The 22,129-nt window shown below is 46.6% G+C and overlaps 1 protein-coding gene across 6 annotated transcripts in view; it reads right to left on the bottom strand.

The window, feature by feature from the left end:
• Positions 1–22,129, bottom strand: part of Smyd5 (SET and MYND domain containing, class 5) — a 110,117-nt gene that overhangs the window by 17,573 nt on the left and 70,415 nt on the right. For 4 of the 6 annotated variants that reach the window (XR_016283295.1, XM_089546636.1, XM_089546638.1 and 1 more), the window contains 2 exons: positions 10,666–10,760; positions 2,183–2,253 (listed from right to left, as the gene is read on the bottom strand). Coding sequence is in view for 4 of the 6 variants with exons in the window: in XM_089546636.1 (XP_089402762.1) it covers positions 2,183–2,253; positions 10,666–10,760 (166 nt within the window). In the remaining 2 variants the exon portion in view is untranslated. The remainder of the gene's footprint in view (positions 1–2,182; positions 2,254–10,665; positions 10,761–22,129) is intronic. The other 2 variants (XR_016283294.1, XM_089546637.1) reach the window with 1 other exon arrangement.

Here is a 22,129-nt window from a genome sequence, read left to right as displayed (position 1 = left end):
TCAGAATCTTTCTTGTCTGCTGTTTTGTCTCATGCATCGCAGTAGCGCATCTAGTACACAGTGTATTTTGGTTTCTTTGTTTTTATTCTGTTCGCTCAGTCTGGTTGACGTTGGATGATTTGCCTGTAGTCGTTTTGCTTCCCGTTGGTCTTAATGAATTTATGTCCTCGTACTGTAATCACCCTTTGTTGCTATTATTTTGTTGTTACAACTTTGTAATTTTTTTTAAACTTTGTGCATTCCTGCCTTGACCGCCAAAGGGCAGTTGGCAGTATTTATGAAATAATAATAATAATAACATGAAAAAAAGAATGGTTCTAGTGAACGTGTTCTTTGGACTTTTAGTCAATGGCTAAACTTGTGTGCAAGGCAGTGAGAGCATTGATAAAATGTTTGGACACTGTTTTTTGTGAACACCTTGCTCTTTTTTTTTCTTCCCAGCTACGCATGGCGGAACCTTATCTCGTTAGGAACAAACTCTTCTTAGTGACTCCTTTATTCTGTATGTGCTGCACCTGGGTTGCGCCAGGATTATCATTCTGATAAAAATGTCCTCCAGAATGGATATTTTTCTGCTCCAGAAATTGCTCCAGAACTTGAAATGGCTGGACCACCACTGATCCAGCCATGATGACCAGGTCATTGCATGCTTCTATGAATATGTGGAGCGACCAAAGTAAAATCCCAGTACACTGTACTGATGAGCAACTTCAATGGCAAGGTAGGAAAGAAGCGGGATGGAGAGCACACAGTAGGCGACTACGTCATAGTCTCCAGGAATAGCAGGTTACCAGTAGAGTCTGCAGACGACAGAAATAATTTACAGATCATGAATACCTTATTCCGCGAATGGGAGAGCAGGAAGAGGATGCAGAAGGGCCCCAATGGTGAGACTAAAAATGAAATAGACTTCATACTGTCCGGGCATCGTGCAGGATGTGGAGGTCCTCGAAAAGGTGCGTTGTAGGAACCACGGAACGGTAAGGTCTCGAATTAGCCTAGACTCAAAACGGGAACGGAAAAATCTAGTGAAGCGGAAGCCCATTAACGGTTTAGCGGTAAGAGGGAAAGTAGAGGAATTCAGGATATCACTTCAGAACAGATATTCGGCTTTAAGCGAGGATGATGACCTCAATGTTCAAGCAATGAACGATAATCTTGCAGTAGAAGTAGGCAGTAGGAGGGTTCGACAGGATATCGGGAACCTATCTCAGGAGGAAAAAGATCTGAGTAAGAAACGCCAAAGCATTAGAGCATCTAACCCTATGGACAGAATTGAACCGGCAGAGCTATTGAAGCTAATAAATAATTTATTCTAAAATAGCGCAAACAGAACACAGACGAAGAAGGAAACATACAATATGAGCACTGTGTTGAGCACCTACCAACTCGCTCAGGCTTCCACTTTGGCTAATCAATAAGCACAAGGTAAGGTAACCGACATAAGGAAGTTTAATGTGGAGAAAATCGAGCATGATCTAAAGACTGGAGTTATACTGAAGGTGGTGAAGACGAAACTAGGCATAGGCAAAAATCAGATGTATGCATTAAAGGGACAAAAAGGGCAATGTCATTGACTATAGGAATAAAATAGTTAAAGTAGCCAGTGTTCTATATAAATCTACAAGAATGGCTAATGCAATCAGGACGTTAATGAGAGAGGCAGTACCACACAGCAATTGGACTTCCCGCCAGCACTGAAAAAGGAAGTAAAGAAAGCCTTGGGAGCAATGCAAAGGGGGAAAGCAGCTGGTGAGGATCAGGTAACAGCAGATGTGCTGAAGTACGGAAGGGAGATTGTGCTAGAAAAACTACTCACCCTGTATACGTAATGTCTTTATTCTTTATTCAATTTTTACCCCGCTTAGCCCGAAGGCTTGGACGGACGCTAACACCATCTTAATCCATAAAAAAGGAGATGTCAAGGACTTAAAAAATTACGGACACATCAGCTACAAGGTAATCACTAATAGAGTTAGGACAACCTTAAACTTCAATCAACCAAATGGTCAGTCAGGCTTTCGTAAAGGATGCTCAACAATAGACCATATTCACACTATCAATCGGGTGATAGAGAAATGCGTAGAATATAACCAACCCTTAAATAGGCTAAACAGGCATACGGACAGACAAGAAGGGAAGTTGTGGACGAGCAGCCTTGCCAGAAAAAGATGCAGCTCACCTGAGAATCTTGGCCCGGCTGTGACGACTTCTGTTGAGGCTGCATTCGTCCAGGTAGGAAATGGTGATCTCCTGCGCAGACGAGCAGCACACTGTGCACTCAGCTTATTAACAGGTAGTGGACAGTAACAAACAGAGGTTGGACTAACAACATTGTTTATTGCTTTGGACTGGCATCAGTGCCACAACAAAACAAGAAGGAAAAAACAACACAGTTGTCTCGTTAGAGCCGCCCCTTCCCTCCAGTCACTCACACACGTTCATGGGTGCTCAGGAACAGCAGCTCACTCAGGTGTATGGATGGTCACATTTGTCAGGGGATCTTGCAATGGCTTCTGCTACCACCCGTGTGGTGGTGTGGCGACACTTGCGCGGAATGGCCGTTCCTTCAAGAGTGCAGTCTTTATACTGGCTGCAGTGCTTGCTCAGCTAGCTTGCATCCTTCAGATTTCTTCTGTGCTGTTGAAGACTTTTATTTAGGTGACTGATATAGATGTTGCCACATGGCAAGGGGATCACTGTTTACTCGATCTTTATGTGTCCCTCGTCATCCCACAGCCTGCATCGCCAACGCAGCCTGCACAGCACTGTGCATGCGCAACAAGATGTTGCCACCAGAGGGTTCCCTCCCTCTGTTGGACACATGTGCAAGATCCAGCGGTCAGAATGGCTTCGTTTGGCTCGGCTGCACAGGAAACCTCTGGCAGCCACCCACTTGGACCCCTCCAGGGATTTCCGTGGGTTTTCGGCACTTTTCACTCAAACAGCCCAATTCTTGTGGCAGATTTGTGGAGACGAATCGTGGGCACCAGTCATCGTCGGGTCTCCACAAATATATTCGGCTGGACGCGCTCAGCCAGGCTGGGACGGAACAGCGCTGCGCCGGCCTTGCAGTTAAGCAGCCATGAAAATCCAGTCTGGGCGTGCTTGGCAGGCGTACTGGGACTGTCGTCGTCTTCAGCTGCTGGACCACGGTGGCACGCTACAGATTCAACTGAGGCAGCACTGACGTGAAGCACACAGCGTCCGGAAGCTCCCTCCTTGAGCGCCTACCTCCAGATGTGCTCTCCTCCCGGGGGGTTGAGAAGAGGAGGAGGACTGCACCTCAGTCCCCTGTTCAACATTGCACTCTGTGTTTCGGAAGGCCTGGACAACATAAATCATGGCAGGGCTGAAGGTACTGGTGAAATGCATTGTATCTTTTTGGAATATCATTCGCTTCGTGTTTACCCGCCGACAAGGAGGAGGGCTTTGCTGTTATGATGCATGGGCAGTAGAGGATTAGAGGCAGTCTCAAAAGCCAAGGCAAAAGGTGTCCAGAGCAAAAACTGTGCAACAGGCTGCAGCCAAGCAGGGCATAGAAACGAGTAATCGGAGCTGCTTAGAGATCTTCTTTAGCGTCAAAGCCCACAAGGTTCACGCCCCAGTCAGGGCAATTGTCTCGAAAAAAGGTACGTGTCAAAAATGTTGCCTTGTTTCTTCAATAAAAGCTTAGCTTCCCACATATTGATGACAATGTGCTTCGAAATATGAGACGTCAAAAATGCAATTTGAAAGGTCGCTACATTGGCTTTACCGTGTCACAAATTTATAAATTCGCATCGCTTGCATTTCTAATGTAAAAGATAGAAATGCCATTTGAGTATTTGATGACACAGAAGCAGTTAGCGATTTCTGTGATGATACTACATGCAGCGATACTATCGCATGTATATCGTATCGAAGATGATACGAATATGTGACTTTTTTTCTTCAAATCAGGCAAAGAACCCAAACAAATGTAGCATGAAACAATTCTACTGACCAAATGCCACATCTGTGCTAAATTTGAGCTCGAACAATGCGCCCGTTTAGCTGGGAGAAGCATTCTACGGCGTGCGTTTATTTGCGCAACACACGGTGTTTTATAAACATGCAATGGAGGAAAGTGAACTCAACAACGCTTCGAATGAATACTTTTGAAGTATTTCAAACCATATTGCCGATTAAGAAAATTTAAAAGATTGGGTTCACACGCGATGCTGCCGCTCTTCAATTTCGCGATATAATCTTGCCTGTAAAATATTAACAAAATTAATTAGTAAATTTACCTAATTAATGGTTTAGTTATAGAGCTGTTCCTGGTACATTATATCTGCTATGCTGTAGAATCCACCCAGACAAACTGCATTGCCGTCTCTCTCAAGGCTTTTCAAAGAAAAACCTGAACTGAAAAATTTGAAACAAAATTGAACAATAATAGCAAACAGTGCTTATGTGGTGTTAATTATTTTTATGGATGCTGGAATAATGTAGTTTCTTTCATACACTGGGCTGAATAATTGTCCTTTGTATTTTGCGCACTTGCTTTCTGAGCAAGCAGGTGTATTTTCTGTTCACGTGAACTTTTATAGAGCTTACATGCACATGGGATATTCTGGCAAACCTGCGGCAAGCTTTAAAAAACTACAACGCATTTTATGAAGCTTCTATCAGAGCAGAGTTATGCAGTCATCTTGACCATGCAGGTCAGAAAATTCGTAAAATGTAGCTCAGTTGCTAAATAATAAAGCTAAAATAGATTACAATTATCGTTAAATATCCACAAAAATTTCACAGTAAAAGTTGCACAACATGCTGAGAACTGCCCATTTAAGCTATTTGCAGAATAAATTGAGCACAGGTCTTTTTCTTTAGCTTAAACTAATTCTCGCAAGATTTAAAAAACTGTCATGCGATGAAGTGCTGCCACGTCGCACTGTTAAACGTGCCCTGACTGACATGAATAACCAGGCCACTGTGATGCAGCATGGGCACGACCACCCTGGAAAGCTGTGCAGCAAAAAGGGCAGGCAGCAGCACCATGACTGCAGCGCTTTTGGCTGAACTGGCTGAACCATATATTGCTGTGTGGTCACTATATGCATTTTCAGTTGGGTCACTTTCGAGGGAGTGATGCGACAGTGCGTTGTCATGCTTTAAATCTACCATGCTACCGTATTTTCCGGTGTATAAGACGCGGCTTTTTTTCAAAAATCTTCCTGGAGCGTCGTATACAAGGGTGTGTCTTATACGCGAAATTTTCGTTTTTTTTTTTCCAAGTTCAGAAATCACTCAGGTTCATGCTCAAGCTTTTTTCACCGAAAAAATATCGATGGAAAATAACACGGTTGTAACACTTCAATATGGGGACCGCCCTGCGCCACTTTTTCAGGTGAACTTTATCATGAAACGGCGGGGATGACGACTTCCGGGATCACAAACGCATGGCCGTTTCAGAGGCACCAAGCAAAAGTAATGTGGAATGCCAAAAGATGGCGACAATCGCGCTTCTCACCAGTGTCAAGACAAGGCAAGACAAGCCGGCATTTTTTTTTTAGTCCCCCTTTGCAACTTTGTTTGCTCCATGTACGTAGCACGTATGTAGTGCGTGTTTTAGCCGCATTGCCTCGAGTATTGGGCGAACTTTTTGATAGCGCATCTGAAGATGAAGACTTCGAAGGTTTTAAGTAAAAATAAAATGTTGGTGTGGATATATGGGAGAACTCTTTCGTTTTTTTTTATTTCTTGCTAAATCCTGGGCAGGTATGGTGTGAGTGTTGCCTTTTTCGATTACTTAGCATTGCTTAAGAATTTCTCACAGGTACGGTGCATTTCGCGATGGTCGCACAAGCGCGTTTAATTAAGCCTCACCAGCCTAACTGGGTAAGCTGGGGTGCGTCTTATACACGGGTGCGTCTTATGTGCCAACTTTTTCAGTGACTGCCTGCATATATGGCGGGTGCGTCTTATAAAAGGGTGCATCTTATACACCGGAAAATACGGTAAGCTTGTTTTGAAGAAAACAGCTTAAATGGCCACTTGTACGCTTTACAACGTTGGCAGTGACCTTGAAGTGCTTTAGTTAACACAACAGTTACAGTCTGATACAACTGATACAGCGAAGTTCTGCCCACATTCAGGACGGTCGACAAAGTCCTCCATGACAAAAAATAGAACAGAGTTAAATCTTTTCTTGTAACCTAAACAAGGAGCTAGTCACGAGAAAAATTTATAAGCTCAACAATTTCGGTGCATCTGCCTTTTTTGATAGTCAAACCTTAAAAACTGCATTTCTTCACTGTTGTGATTGATTAGCGGAATATTCAGGACAACGTGCACATGACCTACTGTTACGAACTGCTGTTTTTTTTTTTTCAAGTTGAATCCTAGTATAGGAAGTTTTTCTTTTTAATTAGGCAATGAGATGAATATATTTAAAAATATTCTGATGAGAAGCAGATGAGTGTGCACTAGCCAAATCTTGGTAGAGCACGTTGCCATTTCTTAAAGCTTGCCACTATTTGTGGCCAGTGGGCAAAAATCAACACATTCATTGTAAGATATCTTCATTTCTATGATTGCATAACATGTAAAACTGCATAATATGAAAGAGCTATTTATTTTAAAATATGTTTTTTTGTTCTTCATGCAACTCACCAAGATGAAACCCACAGCTGCTCCAATCAGTGATCGAACCTCAAGGCTGCCAAAAGGAGATCGACGACCCCCAAGCCCTCCCTCCATATTTTGAAGCCTTTGTAAATAAACTTATCCCCACTTGTTCTCAGCCATCATATGCCCACATTTACTAATGTATATCGCAAGCCGTTTTTTTAACACTGTTGAACAATAAATTGTTCACCACATACTACCTGCTTCACTTCTGCTTCATAACAGCAGAACGCTTTTCTTGATGAGCTAGCTTGCACGAGCCCGTTAATTAATGCTCGAACCACGTAAAAGTGGCAATAAATGCACTGCATGAATACCCACGTGACAGGGTGTACCAACCACTATACCGCAATTTTTAATTGCCTGTTGGACATTAACCGGTGCGACTAATGGTGCGAAGGAAGAGAGGAAGGTGAGAGTGAAAGGAGAAGAGGCACAGCGGAGGGCCCCAAGGTAGTTTTTTTTTGTTATTGTGCGAGTACGCTGGGACATACATTGACATCACACAGGTGCCTTTTGCCTCCATTGAAACGTGGCTGACTTGGGGCACAGTGGAGAGAGGGTCTGACTGGATCATGCCACTCGCTCCTCGCATGGTCTGCACCCGTCATCAACACATACTCTGGTGCCCGCATCACACTGACTGTCTGTACAAGAGTGAGCACTTCTTGGCTGCTGCCGCCTCCATTGGCAGCATACCAGAACAGCACCCTTGTCCCATGAAGGCAGTCTAATTTAGACATGACATCCCACATGTGGCCGCTGCTGTGTGGATGGGACCACACAAATCATGAACTCTGCCCCATTCCGATGCACCGCTCTGTGCAAAAAGAATCCCGGGTGGATGGAATTAACCTCTACCAAATGGTGTGCCCTCATCAACAAAGCTTCCCGCTGGCCCACCCCAAGTGGCCCCTACAGGATGCAGTATGGCTATTGTTGGCGCTACTACTAGACGCCTCTCAATACGAAATATGAACTCAGCTGAGCGCTACCAACAACAAATCTTCCATTGGTCTAGCACAGGGCTTCTGCGAGCACCCACACTGGCCTCTCCACACTTGTGGCGGGCGTGCATGAAGCAGACGTCGTTAGTGAAAACTCATTTCAGTGTTAGTTTCATGCTGTCTGTGCCATCTGTAGCGCAGACACTGAGTGCCAGTGTTTCAACGGCTCTCTGATTACGACCTGATCATCAACAGAGCAAAATGTGAATTTGGCAAGTCGGAGCTTGACTTCCTTGGTCACCGTGTCACCCGCTCCGGCATCCGGCCTCTCCCATCAAAAGTCCAGGCCATTCAACACTTTCCGCAGCCTGCCTCAATCCGCAAACTCCGTGAATTTTTTGGCCTTATCAATTTTTATCGCCGTTCATCCCTCACTGTGCTGCACTCCTCAAACCATTGACAGACATGCTTCAAGGCAAGAAAACAAACTCCGCACAACTCACATGGTCTTCAGCTGCTCTGGATTACTTCCGGGCCGCCAAGGCGAAACTCTCCGACCTCACCTTCCTTGGCCATCCGTGCCCTGATGCACCCCTACGCCTCATGACTGACGCCTTCGACTCCAGAGTTGGAGCTGTGCCACACCAGCTCGTAGATGGTGCCTGGCGCCCTTTATCTTTTTTCTCACACAAGTTTTCTGCTGCGGAAAGCCGCTACAGTACTTTCAGTCATGAACTTCTTGCCATGTACATGTCCGTGCGGCATTTCATGCACCTCCTAGAAGGTCGGCAGTTCCACATTGTCACCGACTACAAATCACTCATTTTGCCATCAAATCGGGGAGCGGTAAATTCTCGTCTCGCAAAATTCGTCACCTTTCGTACGCGGCAGAATTCACGACCGACATCAGACATGTGCAGGGTTTTGACAATGCCCCGGCGGATGCTCTGTAGCTTGTTACTGCTTCCCTTGCCACTGCTGCTCCATCACCGAACATCGACTTTGCCGCCCTCACAAAAGTACAGCAACATGACTCGAAAGTTATGGAGCTTTGCAAGGACCCTGCAGCGCTGGTTCTCCGTGAAATTCTCCTCCCTTCGTGCCCCGTCCCCATCATCTGCGACACTTCGGCTGGCACTCCGCGCCCTTTGGTCCCCTCTGACTTTCGTCGTCTTGTCTTCGATGCCCTCCATGGCCTATCCTATCCCAGAATTTGCGCCACGCAGCATCTTCTCACTAAACGCCACGTCTGGCCCGGCATCAACAAGGACGTGCGCGCCTGGGACCGTGCCTGCCTGGCTTGCCAGTAGTCCAAAACTCAGCGACATACGACCTCTCCCTTCGGCTCGTTCCCTCCGCCGTCCGGCCGTTTTGACAACGTCCACATCGATATCTTGGGTCCCTGGCCACCTTCTGCGGGACATTCCTACGTCTGGCCACGCTGGTAACGTCTGGCCAGAGTTACGGAGGCCAAATGGCATGCGGAGGTATTCGAAAATGCCTAATGGTGTAATTATTGCAGTTCTGGGTACATCGGATGGTTCTACACCAGCCCTGCTGCGTGTTCCTATTATGGTGGGAGCGTCAGCGGCAGTGGCTCGTCCAGACGTGCCAAGACATTGGTGCAAAAAGCTGCGCCAGTGCACGTTTAGAACAATGTGCTGGCCAGGTGGTGTGGAAGGGGCATGGCACACAAAGCGGCACGTGTTGCATGCGCCTGTAGGCATGGCACACTTCCCAGTTGGCCAGCCCAGACGAGTGCACGAATGCGGGGGAAGGTGTTTGTCTTGGGGCTGAATTAATTAGGTCTGAGCATGAGCGAAAGATGGACACTGAATAAAGAAAGCTAAAACATAAAATAAATACCATACTTACTCACATAATATGCGCACCCAAACTTCTTAGCTGAATTTTCGAAAAAAAAAAAACTTTTACAAGCATATTTTGTGTTCCTTGCTGTGCCAGCCCACCAGCATGTACTACATGGGTGCGCACAAGGCAGGCTTGGGAAAAACGGCACGTCCACATTGACGCATGCGTTTTCGACAGGTGCGAGTGGTGAGAGCACGAATTATGCGCCGTGTGCCACCAGTGCGAGCAAGCTGGTGGTCGCTGTCAACCAGCTGTGTGTGCCCGAATCCGAAACTGCCAAACTGTTTGCTGTTCGGTTTGCCGCTTGTCAGCCGGGCCGCATGCGAGCGCGTCGTTTTATTGCCTCTTATCTCCTTTGCCTCCCACTGCTGGCTCTGCGATTTTATCGTTGCTGTTGTTGGTGGCGATTTATTGTTAATAAAAATGGAAGGAAAAGATGTTGCTGGCCATTGAAACCTGAGCTGCGGCTAGTGGCCGTCATGGCCATCCCAGGGGGACCTACGCAACCTAGGTTGGGGTGGGAGATTTGAGTCAACTGTATTGATGACCAGCGAGGGGTGCAAGAACAGTGGCCTACGTACAGGGGGCAATACCTATACAGTATATATTGTGCGCTACGACCTTTGTAGAGTTTTTTAAGATGTGTTGAGAAAATTTTTTGTGTAATTCGTAATTTGTGCACCTCGTTTTTGGAAGCCCGAAGTTACAAGAAAAAAAGTATGTGAATTACGAGAGTAAACGCGGTACTTACAAGAGCAAGAGAAAAGCGCACATGGTCTGTTGACACGCAAAATCGACCAATTGTGATGTTCAATTGTTAGGGGGGACTTCCTTGACACATGTGGAAGGCTGCTGGGGTTCCTAGGGGTCTACCACCTGGTCTAGCGGCTCAGAAAGACGTTTGTTCCTAAAAATGCAATGCGCTTTTTCCCATTTTATAGCAGCCTAATTATGCCCCCCTGGTGATTATTCCTACGAAGTACTTGAAGCTGGGCTTGTTGGTGCGCATTCATGAGAGACGAGAGCGCAAAACGGCAACATGGACAAGTAAGGGCTCGTCCTGTTCCCTTACTCATCTGTGTTGCCGTTTTATGCTCTCATGTCTTTCACGGATCATTCCTACCGCTACTGTGGGGTGAAATCAACTTCTTCCTGACAGTCCCACCACCACTCGATAAAATCCCGCACCCACCTCTCCCGGCTCAACATCGCGCAGTGCCACCAGGCTGAGCAGGTGGCTGTTGTGCAGGAACGCCGACTCGGTGTTTGGGGCACAGCTGTGGGAGCCTGTGGGGGGAGGACGAGGGGAAGAGTCTTCTTTCAGGCACGACACCATTCTGTCAACTGACAGAAGGCAGAAAGAAAACTACAAGTGCTGTTAATAAGTGGTGTTAGCAGAACAAAACACAGCAGGTGTAGATCCCCAATGATAACTGCAGCAAACAACACCAAAAAAAAATGTTCCAGGCTAAGCAAAAAAGCATTAATATTACAGTTTTTCTGAACAGCTTTTCCCCAATTCCAATCATTTCAAACTCTCCCCCACAACACCTGATCATACGCCCATAACCATACAGCATGTTGTGCTGTTTCCCCATGAATGGAATTTGTGACGACCAAAGTACCCAACTGTCCAAGTTACTGACCAACATCCATGCTAACCAGTGCATTGGATTTTGCCTGAGAAGTGGAAACTGCATGAGCAACAGAACTGCATAGCGCCAGCTTTCCTGGGATGCACTCCACGTTCAAGGCTGTTGCCCTCACACCTTTAGGACAGCTCTGTGTTAAGCAGACACATTGGAATGCATCACATCAGTTACCAATAGTCTTCTTCTCTCATAGCTTTGGCATTAGTGGCTTCACAAAGAATCACTGTTGCAGGTCAAAAGCTGTAAGCAGTGCTCAACATTCTTGACAGTCCTCTAGGACAGAGCAGAAAATGGTGGCTTTGCCACGAGTGAAACAAAGCCATCACTGAGACTTTGGTTTGGTTTATGGGGGTTTAATGTCCCAAAGCGACTCAGGCTATGAGGGAGGCCTTAGTAAAGGGCTCCAGCAATTTCCACCACCTGGGGTTCTCTAACATGCACTGACATCGTACAGTACACAGGTCTCTAGAATTTTGCCTCCATAAAAATTCTAGCCACCGCGGCCGGGATCGAACCCGCGTCTTTCCAGTCAGCAGCCGAGCACCATAACCACAGAGCCACCGTGGCAGCGTCATTGAGAGTGCTGCCATGCCTACCATCATTACAAGAGGCAGCGCAAAGGAAACCAGTCTTCCTTTTCGTCCTGGTTTCTTTTGTGCTGCCTCTTATGATGATGCTTAACCGACAAGCCCACATGAAGATAGTGAATGCTCCAAGCAGCATCTGCTCAACAGCGACCCCAACCCAGTTGCCTTTAGGAGCAGAACTGATTCCGGTCACTGCTGCCAGCAGATCTCCTTAGCCAGCCCAAGAAGGACTTTTGACGGGGTTAAATGAAACATAGTGCTGGCAAGTACTTGGCACTGATCAATTCGCACTAAAAGGCACAGACACACGAAAACACAAACGGGCGTGTGTCTGTGCCTTTTAGTGCGAAGTGATCAGTATGAAGCACCAACTAGCCCCCGCTCTTGCATTGTTAAGTACTTGGCACACACGATTCGGTTGTCACCACGCTAGTCTTTTACTCAGAAACTGGCACTTCAGGTCTTCAAGGTGCTGAAGATGAGCAATGTCAGGTGCATGCCATCAGCAGACTCATCTTTCTCCAGGTGTCTGGCAATGAGATCGTGAGAGGTGTGCTGCCCACCGTTATTACTGATGTTATTATCAGCAGGGGAGTTTCCACCAACTGACCTCTGGTGGCCCCTGGATACATTCATTTTTTTTTTTTTTTTTTCAATACGTGGTGAGAATTTGTGCAGGCTTCAGAAAGCGTTTTTGCTGCAGCTGTTTCATGTGAAAACATCTCCACGTGTTCTCTGGCTACAAAATGTGGCCCAATGTTTTTGGCCAGAAGAACAGCTTCCGTGCAGTCCTCAAGGTGGTCTGTCACAGTGTGAACCATGAGACAACAAACTTCACGACAGGCTTCATAAGCCCAAACAGCTGCTGCTGGAGAGTTCACAACGAAAAAGGAGCCCCCCCCCCCCCCCCCCCCCCTTTTATTCATCGTACATGTCTGATTACACGCAGTTTTGTTGTTTGCAAAACAAACATGGCTGCTGGTGGTGATACTAGCTACAAAGTGCTTCCGGTATCAATGGCGCAGCGTTTAAAGAGGTTTGTGCTGGTACAGACGACACCTGCTGCACCAGTTTTGATGAGGTGGCAGCTGAATTAATGCAGCTGAGTGGCAGTTGAATTAATGACTGGGCATCAACTTGGATTGCACGAACCCCACCAGTGGCAGCACCCCAGGGCAGTGGTGCACCAGCAGTTTCAAGGGGAATCAGAAACTTGATCGAATAAAGCGGAATTAAAGCTCAAAGGGAGTAGTCTCTTACAGGAGTGTAGACACGAAATTTTGACCGCGTGTTCTTTTCTTCGTAATGACACAGAACACATTAGTATACATGGATTATTACTTGGTATTGTTTGCCTCCGACCACTATGATCAAATTTTTTCTCCCGTCAGTTCCACTTTCCACAGCTGAATGACGGCAGTGACGCCAGTTGTGGGGAGATACGTTAACCGTGGCTGACACAGTTTAAAACTGCCAGAGCTCACCCCATGATAGCGTCTGCGGGAACAAAGGAAAGATTGATACAAACAGACATTTCTTGCTGTAACAGCAATAACATGGGCAACGGAAGTGCGGTCTTCTGTCTCACCAGCAAGGTTACGAGCGAATGCTTGCCCAGGCTAAGACAGAGGATACTCCGCAGCAAGATGAGACACGGGAGAACATTCGTCCCCGTGAGGCCTCGCCCCACTGGCGGAGCGCCGTGCCTGAATGTCAGCCCGCATCCAAGTTCCCGAGCCAAAGCAGCTGTCTCCCCCGTGTGCACCCGTAGCAATCACGCCATCCGTGGCACTGGCAACGCCGGCACCCTCCCTTGTTGGTTAAGGCAACTAACTAGGTTGGTTAAGAGAACCACAGGGGACAAGTAGGGTGTGATTAGAACAGTGCGAGAACATGGGTGCCACACCTGCCAGCCTACCTCTCATTTCAGTGTCTTCCCCACGGAAAGGCTCTGTCCCAGCTCTCACTGTGTATAACAAACTGGCGGGCAGCACAAAATTGTTTACGCTAATGAATGCTAGATTTAATACCTAATCTCCATTTGATTTCCCAAATTAGCCTCAATATGCCGACAAACCATACATCATGCTGCCAGCGTTTCTTTTTTTTTACCCCATATATTGCCGCGTCTACAACAATAGCCGCCCGGCGGCTGTTCGGCACGCAGCTCGTGCGCCACGCTGTTCGCTGCTGAAGAAGACAAAGCTCGACGTTCCATCCTGGCCGTCTCAGTGTGCGCTGGCATCATCTCGGTGTTGGTGTTCCTCTGCCGTCTGGACGCGGCGCTACCTGTACCAACTGCTACGTGACAATATGCAGGAACTTCAAAATTAAAAAGGATTTTTAATATTTTTCAATTTAAAATGTTTATTTCAGTTCACGCTTCAGAATCATTCTGGTGGAAACATTTTCCTCGACACTGACTTTTGAGCCATCCCGCAGCGTCGGATGCTTTTAGGCAAATTCACAACTGGCTACATGTGGTAAAGCATCCTACATTTGGGGGGTTGGACTTTAAAATCACATTTATGATCACAAGCGGTGGTTTCCTTAAGACAATGTGCAAAAATTGTTTTTCTTGCAGAACTACAATGCAGGAAGAAAAATTCGTCCTGGTCCGGGGTTCGAACCCGGGACCAGGATGAATCTTTCTTTAACTACGAAATTTCTGAGAAAGCTGTATAGCTTTCCTTTGTAGCCGTATGGCTGCGCTCGGGTGGATGCCAATGAGTAATTACTCCCTTATTACAAATCTACTCCACCTTGGAGGATTGCCCTAAACATTTGACCAGTATTACTACCTATAATACTATCAATAGTGCTGCAAATAATTACAGCACCCAGTTGCTAGTCACTGATATTTGCGATCACCGTCAGCAATACCTACTTCATGTGGTTTATGAACAATTTTATTGGCAAATGAAATAAATTTTTAATACTGCAGTGAAAGTCCCAGAATATGTCCATCACTGAACGAGTTGAAGCATATCAACAATATTTGTTATTGATGTTGTGCATCAGTGCAGTTCCGTACACTTACAACGGCTTCCTTTCCACCCCAACTGAACAGTTGTAGGCCCTTCAGCCTGCTCCTCCTATCTGAAATCATCTGTCCAGCTAATGGCATCTTCGATAAACTTGCACCAGAACTGCCCCAAAACCACTGTGGTGCTCAAGGACCCACAGTAGTGGAGCTCCAAGCCGGGGCAACATCGAATACAAACTGCATCGCGCCGGTGCCCGTTCCGAACGCCGCCTTGCGTGCGCAGGTGGTGTTGGCCCGGAATTGCGAATACCGTCATCTGCTTTCTTGGAGCTTTTGCATGCAGCTCAGGCAACTTCTTCTCCTGAAATGTCAGCGGTAACCGTTACATGGACAGCAAGGTGCGCCGTCTTACCATGTCAAATGAGCTTTTAAAAGAGCTGATGCCTGGTGAGTCGCTTTTGGTCCAAGAAAATCGCAGTACGCCCTAGGTTGGCACGCTCGTATTCCAGTTCTATCTACACAATGTGTGGTCGCAAGACAACTGAAATCTGCTATCCAGCGTATGAATGCAGATGTACCCAGATTTCATGATGTTAGGTTTGGTTTATTGGGGTTTAATGTCCCAAAGGAACTCAGGCTATGAGGGACGCCGTAGTGAAGGTCTCCGGAAATTTCAACCACCTGCGGTTCTTTAAGGTGCACTGACATTGCACAGTATGTGGGCCTCTAGAATTTCGCCTCCATTGAAATTTAGCCGCCGCAGCCGGGATTGAACCCGCGTCTTTCGGGACAGCAGCCGAGCGCCGTAACCAGGGAAATGATATAGATTGCATACGGCAACACCATATAATGCTTTAACGTGCTGCAGCAACTGCAAGCCGCGCGTCTCGAGCGTATACGTGTTTTACTTGCTGCGGACCGATATTCCAATAGACCGCGGTTGCAGCTGCCTAGTCATACAAGTTTGAAATGAGGTTTTGCATCCTAGTTTTATTTGTCCATAATGTTCACAAAGTTTGGCCGTTCATTGCCTTCATTTTCTTTTGTCAATGCCAGTATTTCTTCATCTTCGCTGTCAGAAGTGCTTGAAAGGAAATCAACAATCGTGGCGAGCAGACCTTTGCCGTGCGGACGCCATTTGTCGTCTGCTTGTCTGCTGCAACGCCTGCTGGGATAGCTCCCCGCGCACCGCCGATTTTGTCGGTGCGCCTTGGGGCAACAAAAAAGTGCCCCCAGATGGTGCGCCCCATTTATCGAAGATGCCCGGTGCGCACCTGTGCAATTTATCGAACATAAGATTTCGCACCGGTGCGCACCAGTGCTGTTTATCGAATATGCTATAAGCCACTTCGGGAATTCTGAATGTGGATAGCTTCGAGTTGAAGGTTGATCTCCTAGATTTTTCCAGACGGCAGGAGTGCAGATGTTGGCACCTAATGCAGTCAGTAACTCAGAAGCAGGCCACTGTTTAACTGGAACATTCGCACCACTTTATCCAGTTACTCTGCGTGCCTGCAGAGCTTGTCCTTCGTGAAAAAACGTAGCAGCACGAAAAAATGGGGCCGAAATAGACACAAGTACGACAGGATGTATGCTGCACTTCCAACTGACTTTTATTGAGAAGACCAAAGCTTAAGTACAGCGCTACTATCGCCTCGTGGCAACCAACTGCAGTGGTCCAAAAACGCCAGTTCATTAACAAGAAGAGACCAGGAAGCGGTGCTGACACACCGACCATCTGCTTTTCTGATGTGATATGCCTGAATAATCTCTCTTTCCATCCGATCCTTTCCACGCCCAAGAAACGTAGTTTGCCGAAAAATGGGTTTATACTTACAGTCCTGGCAGTGGATGGCAAGCTGACTGCTCTTCCCTTGTTTCACCAGATTGCGATGCTCCCCAGCTCTCTCATTAAAGCAGCGTCCAGTCTGACCTATGTACAGCAGCAGCAGCAGCCTGACTACACCCACTGCAGGGCAGAGGCCTCTACCATGTCTCTCCAATTAACCCTGTCCTTTGTCAGTTGCCGCCACTGTATCCCCGCAAAATTCTTAATCTCATCCGCCCACCTAACTTTCTGCCGTCCCCTGCTACGTTTGCTTTCTCTTGGAATCCACTCCGTTACCCTTAAGGACCAGCGGTTATCTTGCCTTCGCATTACATGTCCTGCCCAAGCCCATTTCTTCCTCTTGATTTCAACTAAGATGTCATTAACCCGCGTTTGTTCCCTCACCCACTCTGCCCTCTTCCGATCTCTTAACGTTACACCTATCATTTTCCTTTCCATAGCTCGCTGCGTTGTTCTTAACTTAAGCTCAACCCTCTTTGTTAGCCTCCACGTTTCTGCCCCATAGGTGAGTACCGGTAGGATACAGCTGTTGTATACTTTTCTCTTCATGGATATCGGTAAGCTACCATTCATAATCTGAGAGAACCTGCCATATGCGCTCCACCCCATTCTTATTCTTCTAGTTATTTCCCTCTCATGATCCGGATCTGCGGTCACTACCTGCCCTAAGTAGACATATTCTCTTACTACTTCCAGCACCTCGCTACCAATTGCGAACTGCTGTTCCCCCTGCGAGGCTGTTGAACATAACTTTGGTTTTCTGCATGTTAATTATTAGCCCCACCGTTCTGCTCTGCCTGTCTAACTGATTGATCATGCTTTGCACTTCTTGTCCTGAGTGGCTTAGCAAGGCAATGTCATCAGCGAATCGCAAATTACTCGGGTATCTGCGTTAACTCTTATCCCCAACTGTTCCCATTCCAGTCCCCGGAATACCTCCTGTAAGCAGGCAGTGAAGAGCATTGGCAAGATCGTGTCTCCCTGCCTGACACCTTTCCGTATTGGAATTTTATTGCCGACTTTATGGAGAACTATAGCAGCTGTGCAATCGTTATATATATCTTCCAATATTTTCACATAACACTCTTCTACACCCTGATTCCGCAATGCCTGCATGACAGCTGAGGTTTCCACTGAATCAAATGCTTTCTCGTAATCAATGAAGGCTATATATAGGGGTTGGTTATATTCTGCGCATTTCTCTATCACCTGATTGATAGTGTGAATGTGGTCTATTGTCGAGTATCCTTTACAAAAGCCTCCCTGATCATTTGGTTGACTAAAGTCCAAGGTTGTCCTGACTCTATTAGCGATTACCTTAGCAAATACCTTGTAGGCAACGGACAATAAGCTGATTGGTCTGTAATTCTTGAAGTCCTTGACGTCTCCTTTCTTATGAATTAAGATAATGTTAGCGTTCTTCCAAGCTTCTGGTACTCTCGAGGTCACAAGGCATTGCGAATAGAGGGTGGCTAGTTTTTGTAGCACAATCTCTCCTCCGTCCTTCAACAAATCTGCTGTTACCTGATCCTCACCAGCTGCTTTCCCTCTTTGCATTGCTCCCAAGGCTTTCTTTACTTCCTCCTTCGTCACTGGCAGGATGTCCCATTGCTGTGCTCAACTGCCTCCCTCAGTAACTTGATGATTACATTCGCTACTGTATAGATTTGTGTAGAACTCTTCGGCTAATTCAACTATCTTATCCATATTGCTGATGACATTGCCCTGTTTGTCTTTTAGCGCATACATCTGGCTTTTACCTATGCCCAGTTTTCTCCTCACTGATCTTAGGCTACCTCCGTTCCTTAGAGCATGCTCGATTTTCTCCATGTTAAACTTTCTTATGTCGGCTACTTTGCGCTTATTTATTAACTTCAATAGCTCTGCTAGTTCTATCCTGTCTGTGGAGTTAGACGTCCTCATGCTTTGGCGTTTCTTAATCAGATCTTTAGACTCCTGAGATAGCTTGCTGGTATCCTGTCGAACCATCCTGCCACCTATTTCTGCGGCGCACTCTGTAACGATAGCTGTAAGATTATCATTCATTGTTTCAACACTACGGTCGTCTTCTGCAGTTAAAGCGGAAAATCTGTTTTGCAGCGACATTCTGAATTCCTCTATCTTTCCTCTTAATGCTAACTCGTTAATAGCCTTTCGCTTCACCAGTTTCCTCCGTTCCCTCTTCAAATCTAAGCTAACACGAGACGTTACCATTCTGTGGTCGCTACAACGGACCTTACCGAGGACCTCCACATCCTCTACGATGCCAGGGTGTGCGCACAGTATGAAGTCTATTTCATTTTTAGTCTCACCATTGGGGCTCTTCCACGTCCACTTCCTGTTTGCTCGTTTGCGGAAGAAGGTATTCATAATCCGTAAATTATTTCTATCTGCGAACTCTACTAATAGCTCTCCCCTACTGTTCCTAGAACCTATGCCATAGTCACCTACCGCCTTGTCTCCAGCCTGCTTTTTACCTTCCTTTGCATTAAAGTCGCCCATCAGTACAGTGTACTGTGATTTTACTGTGGTCATTGCCGATTCCACATCCTCATAGAAGCTTTCAACTATCTGGTCATCATGGCTTGGTGTAGGCGCGTAGGCCTGCACCACCTTCAGCTTGTACCTCTTATTAAGCCTAATTAGGATAGCTGCCACTCTCTCGTTAATAGTGTAAAACTCCTCGATGTTGCCAGCTATATCCTGATTAATGAGGAATCCCACACCTAGTTCTCGCCTATCTGCTAATCCACGATAGCACAGTACATGCCCGCCCTTTAGTACTGTATACGCCTCATCTGTCCTCCTAACCTCACTAAGCCCTATGACATCCCATTTAATACCGGCTAATTCCTCGAATAGCACTGCTAAGCTAGCCTCACTTAAACGTTGCCAGGTTCAGTTTCCAATGGCGGCCTGTCCGGAGCCAGAGATTCTTAGCACCCTCCGCTGCGTCACAGGTCTGACCGCCGCCTTGGTCAGTTGCTCCGCAGCCGCTGGGGACTGAGGGCCGAGGGTTAAATGGGTTGTTCATAGAAGGTTGTGGCCACGCACTACACCAGGGTGGCCAAATCCTGTTCTGGTGAGGAAGTGCGTTGTCGGTTCTGGTCACCGAAATCAGGCCGCACTCCAAGCCTGGTTATGCAATTCCATCGACACGCGGAGTTTTTTTTTAATCAGGTGGAGGATTGCGTGGCACCGGGATTCGAACTCCAGTCCTCTTGCACGCGAGGCGGATGCTCTACCTCTATGCCATCGCTGCACCTATGTACACTCTGTTGCAAGTGAGCGGAATGCTGCACACTACCTCAGTAGTTCAGCGGGTGAAACCAAGTTGGTGGTTGATAGTGCAGATCGGCTTTTTCTTATTAACCATCAGGGGACAAATTTTTGATAGCTTGCTTGGGGCGGAGAAGAGCACGTTTACATCGTATCTGCTTGCAACTGGCTTAAGATTATGAGAAACCGAGTGTAGGTACGGAATTACTTGAGTTGCCAACCTCTCATCTTGCGAATGATGCGAGAACATCAGCAACAGCCTCGTCAATACATAAAACGTGCGGCTTGTTCATTATCACCAAATAATAATCAAGATATCTAAAAATGTGAAGGATAGGGAGTAAGCAGAGCAAGCTTTTGTCAATGCATAAAAGAAAAATGTCAGAAAGAAAGGGAGCCACACAGGACCCAATGCAGATTCCTGCTTTTTGCGTGTGAAACCGGTTGTTAAAATTAATGGCAGTTGACTGTAGATAAAACTCTAAAAGGGCTAAAAAACGGTCACTGTTCACACCCGCCCTGTTCTGAAACAGTACTTCTCCCGCATCCTCAATTACTGAGCTAACAGCCTTAAGCAGTTCATTGTGGGGTATGGAGTAGTAAAGATCTTCTACGTCAATGGAGAACCCGATGGTGGCTGGTGAAGTCATGCTGAGCCCTTGCTTCAATTCTTCTGCCACCTTGTGAGAGCTTCTGACAAGAAAGGGATCTTCAGTCGTCAAAGTCGTCAGCTGCTTCTGGAGGTACTTTCCTACAGCTGACTGCCAGCTACCCTTTTCGGACACAATAGCTCTGAACATGACAGGAATGCTTCCAGGGATCCCACTTCTCAACACTACTCTCCAGTGATTTCAGGTCCTGCTGCAACACCTTGACAGCCTTCCCTTCTTAAGGTTAGTTTTCTCGATGGCTTGAGTAGCTTTCTGTTCATACGTTCCTTTGGGAAGCACTACAAAACCACCCTCTTTGTCGGACTGTACTATGATTAGTCCGTGCCGTTTTAGGTAGCCGACCACCTTTTTCTGCTCAGACCCGCACTTAGAAGTTCGGGTCTCGTTGCTTGCCACGGACTGAGCGCCATCAGATATGTCTCTGTCTCACTCCTTTGCTCTTATATGCCGCACCATGGCCAGTAGTTCCGGCAACCGACTCAAAGCAGAATTTTGAACCTTTCCCCACGACCTTCATCCGAGAGCTACACATCACCCACGACGTCAACCTTTCTAGGTACCATCTGGTTTCTTCTCCTTGCCAGAAGGTACTGACGAACCCGATGCCACAAAGACTCCAAACTCTGTGCAGCCAAATTCTTGTAGTCATGGAACAGTCTTGCCGCTCTGTGCAGATTTCTTCCTTTTTGGGCGAGCACATGAAGCCAATCCTCATAAAGTCGAACTTGACGCCATCCTTCAGACTTCATTATCTTACGAAGTCTTCTTGAACGGCCCAGAGACGGCGACACAAGTCCCAGCAGTGCTTGAACTTCGAAGCAAACAACTCCTTTCTTGATGCAGAAAGAAAGAGTCTCGCACTGGCATGTGATCACTGCGATTATATTCACACATGTAACAATAGGACTCTGTCTTGTTTGGTGAGATAGGAAAGAGCCCAGTGTAGAAGAAATACTGTGCAAAAGCACCCAAGTTTGATCAAGTCACTCAAAACAATAGCAAAAGGCTTAAAGTTTACTACCTTTGAACTCCCGAGTGGAAATTGTATATAGTTTCTTGACCCAAGAATTCATTTTTTGGATGGGCATATATGTCCTAGGCCACAAAAGGCACTCCTTCCTTACAGTAGTGCTCATTCGAAGATAATCAAAAGAGCAATAGCCATGAACTGCCTCAATTCCGCTTTGGAAAAGTCATGTCCACATAAAATGTTAGAAAGTGTTCAATTGCAAACTGTCAGGCTTTCCTCCAGGTTCTTTGTCAGCTGTTGCAGAGACAAAAGAAAAAGCACATCCCAGGGACAGATGAGCAAGATGAGAGGTTGGAAACTCAAGTAATTCCATACCTACACTGGGTTTCTCATAATCTTAAGCAAGCAGATACGGTGTAAACATGCTCTTCTCCGCCCCAAGCAAGCTATAAAAAATTTGTCCCATGATGGTTAATAAGAAAAAGCCAATCTGCACTATCAACCACCAACTCGGTTTCACCCACTGAACTACTGAGGTAGTGTGCAGCATTCCGCTCACTTGCAACAGAGTGTACATAGGTCAGACTGGACGCTGCTTTAATGAGAGGGCTGGGGAGCATCGCAATCTGGTGAAACAAGGGAAGAGCAGTCAGCTTGCCATC

This window comes from Amblyomma mixtum, chromosome 5 (assembly GCF_055824585.1).
Source record: "Amblyomma mixtum isolate Tamu chromosome 5, ASM5582458v1, whole genome shotgun sequence".
NCBI lineage: Eukaryota > Metazoa > Arthropoda > Arachnida > Ixodida > Ixodidae > Amblyomma > Amblyomma mixtum.
This window is presented reverse-complemented; position numbering and strand designations above follow the sequence as displayed.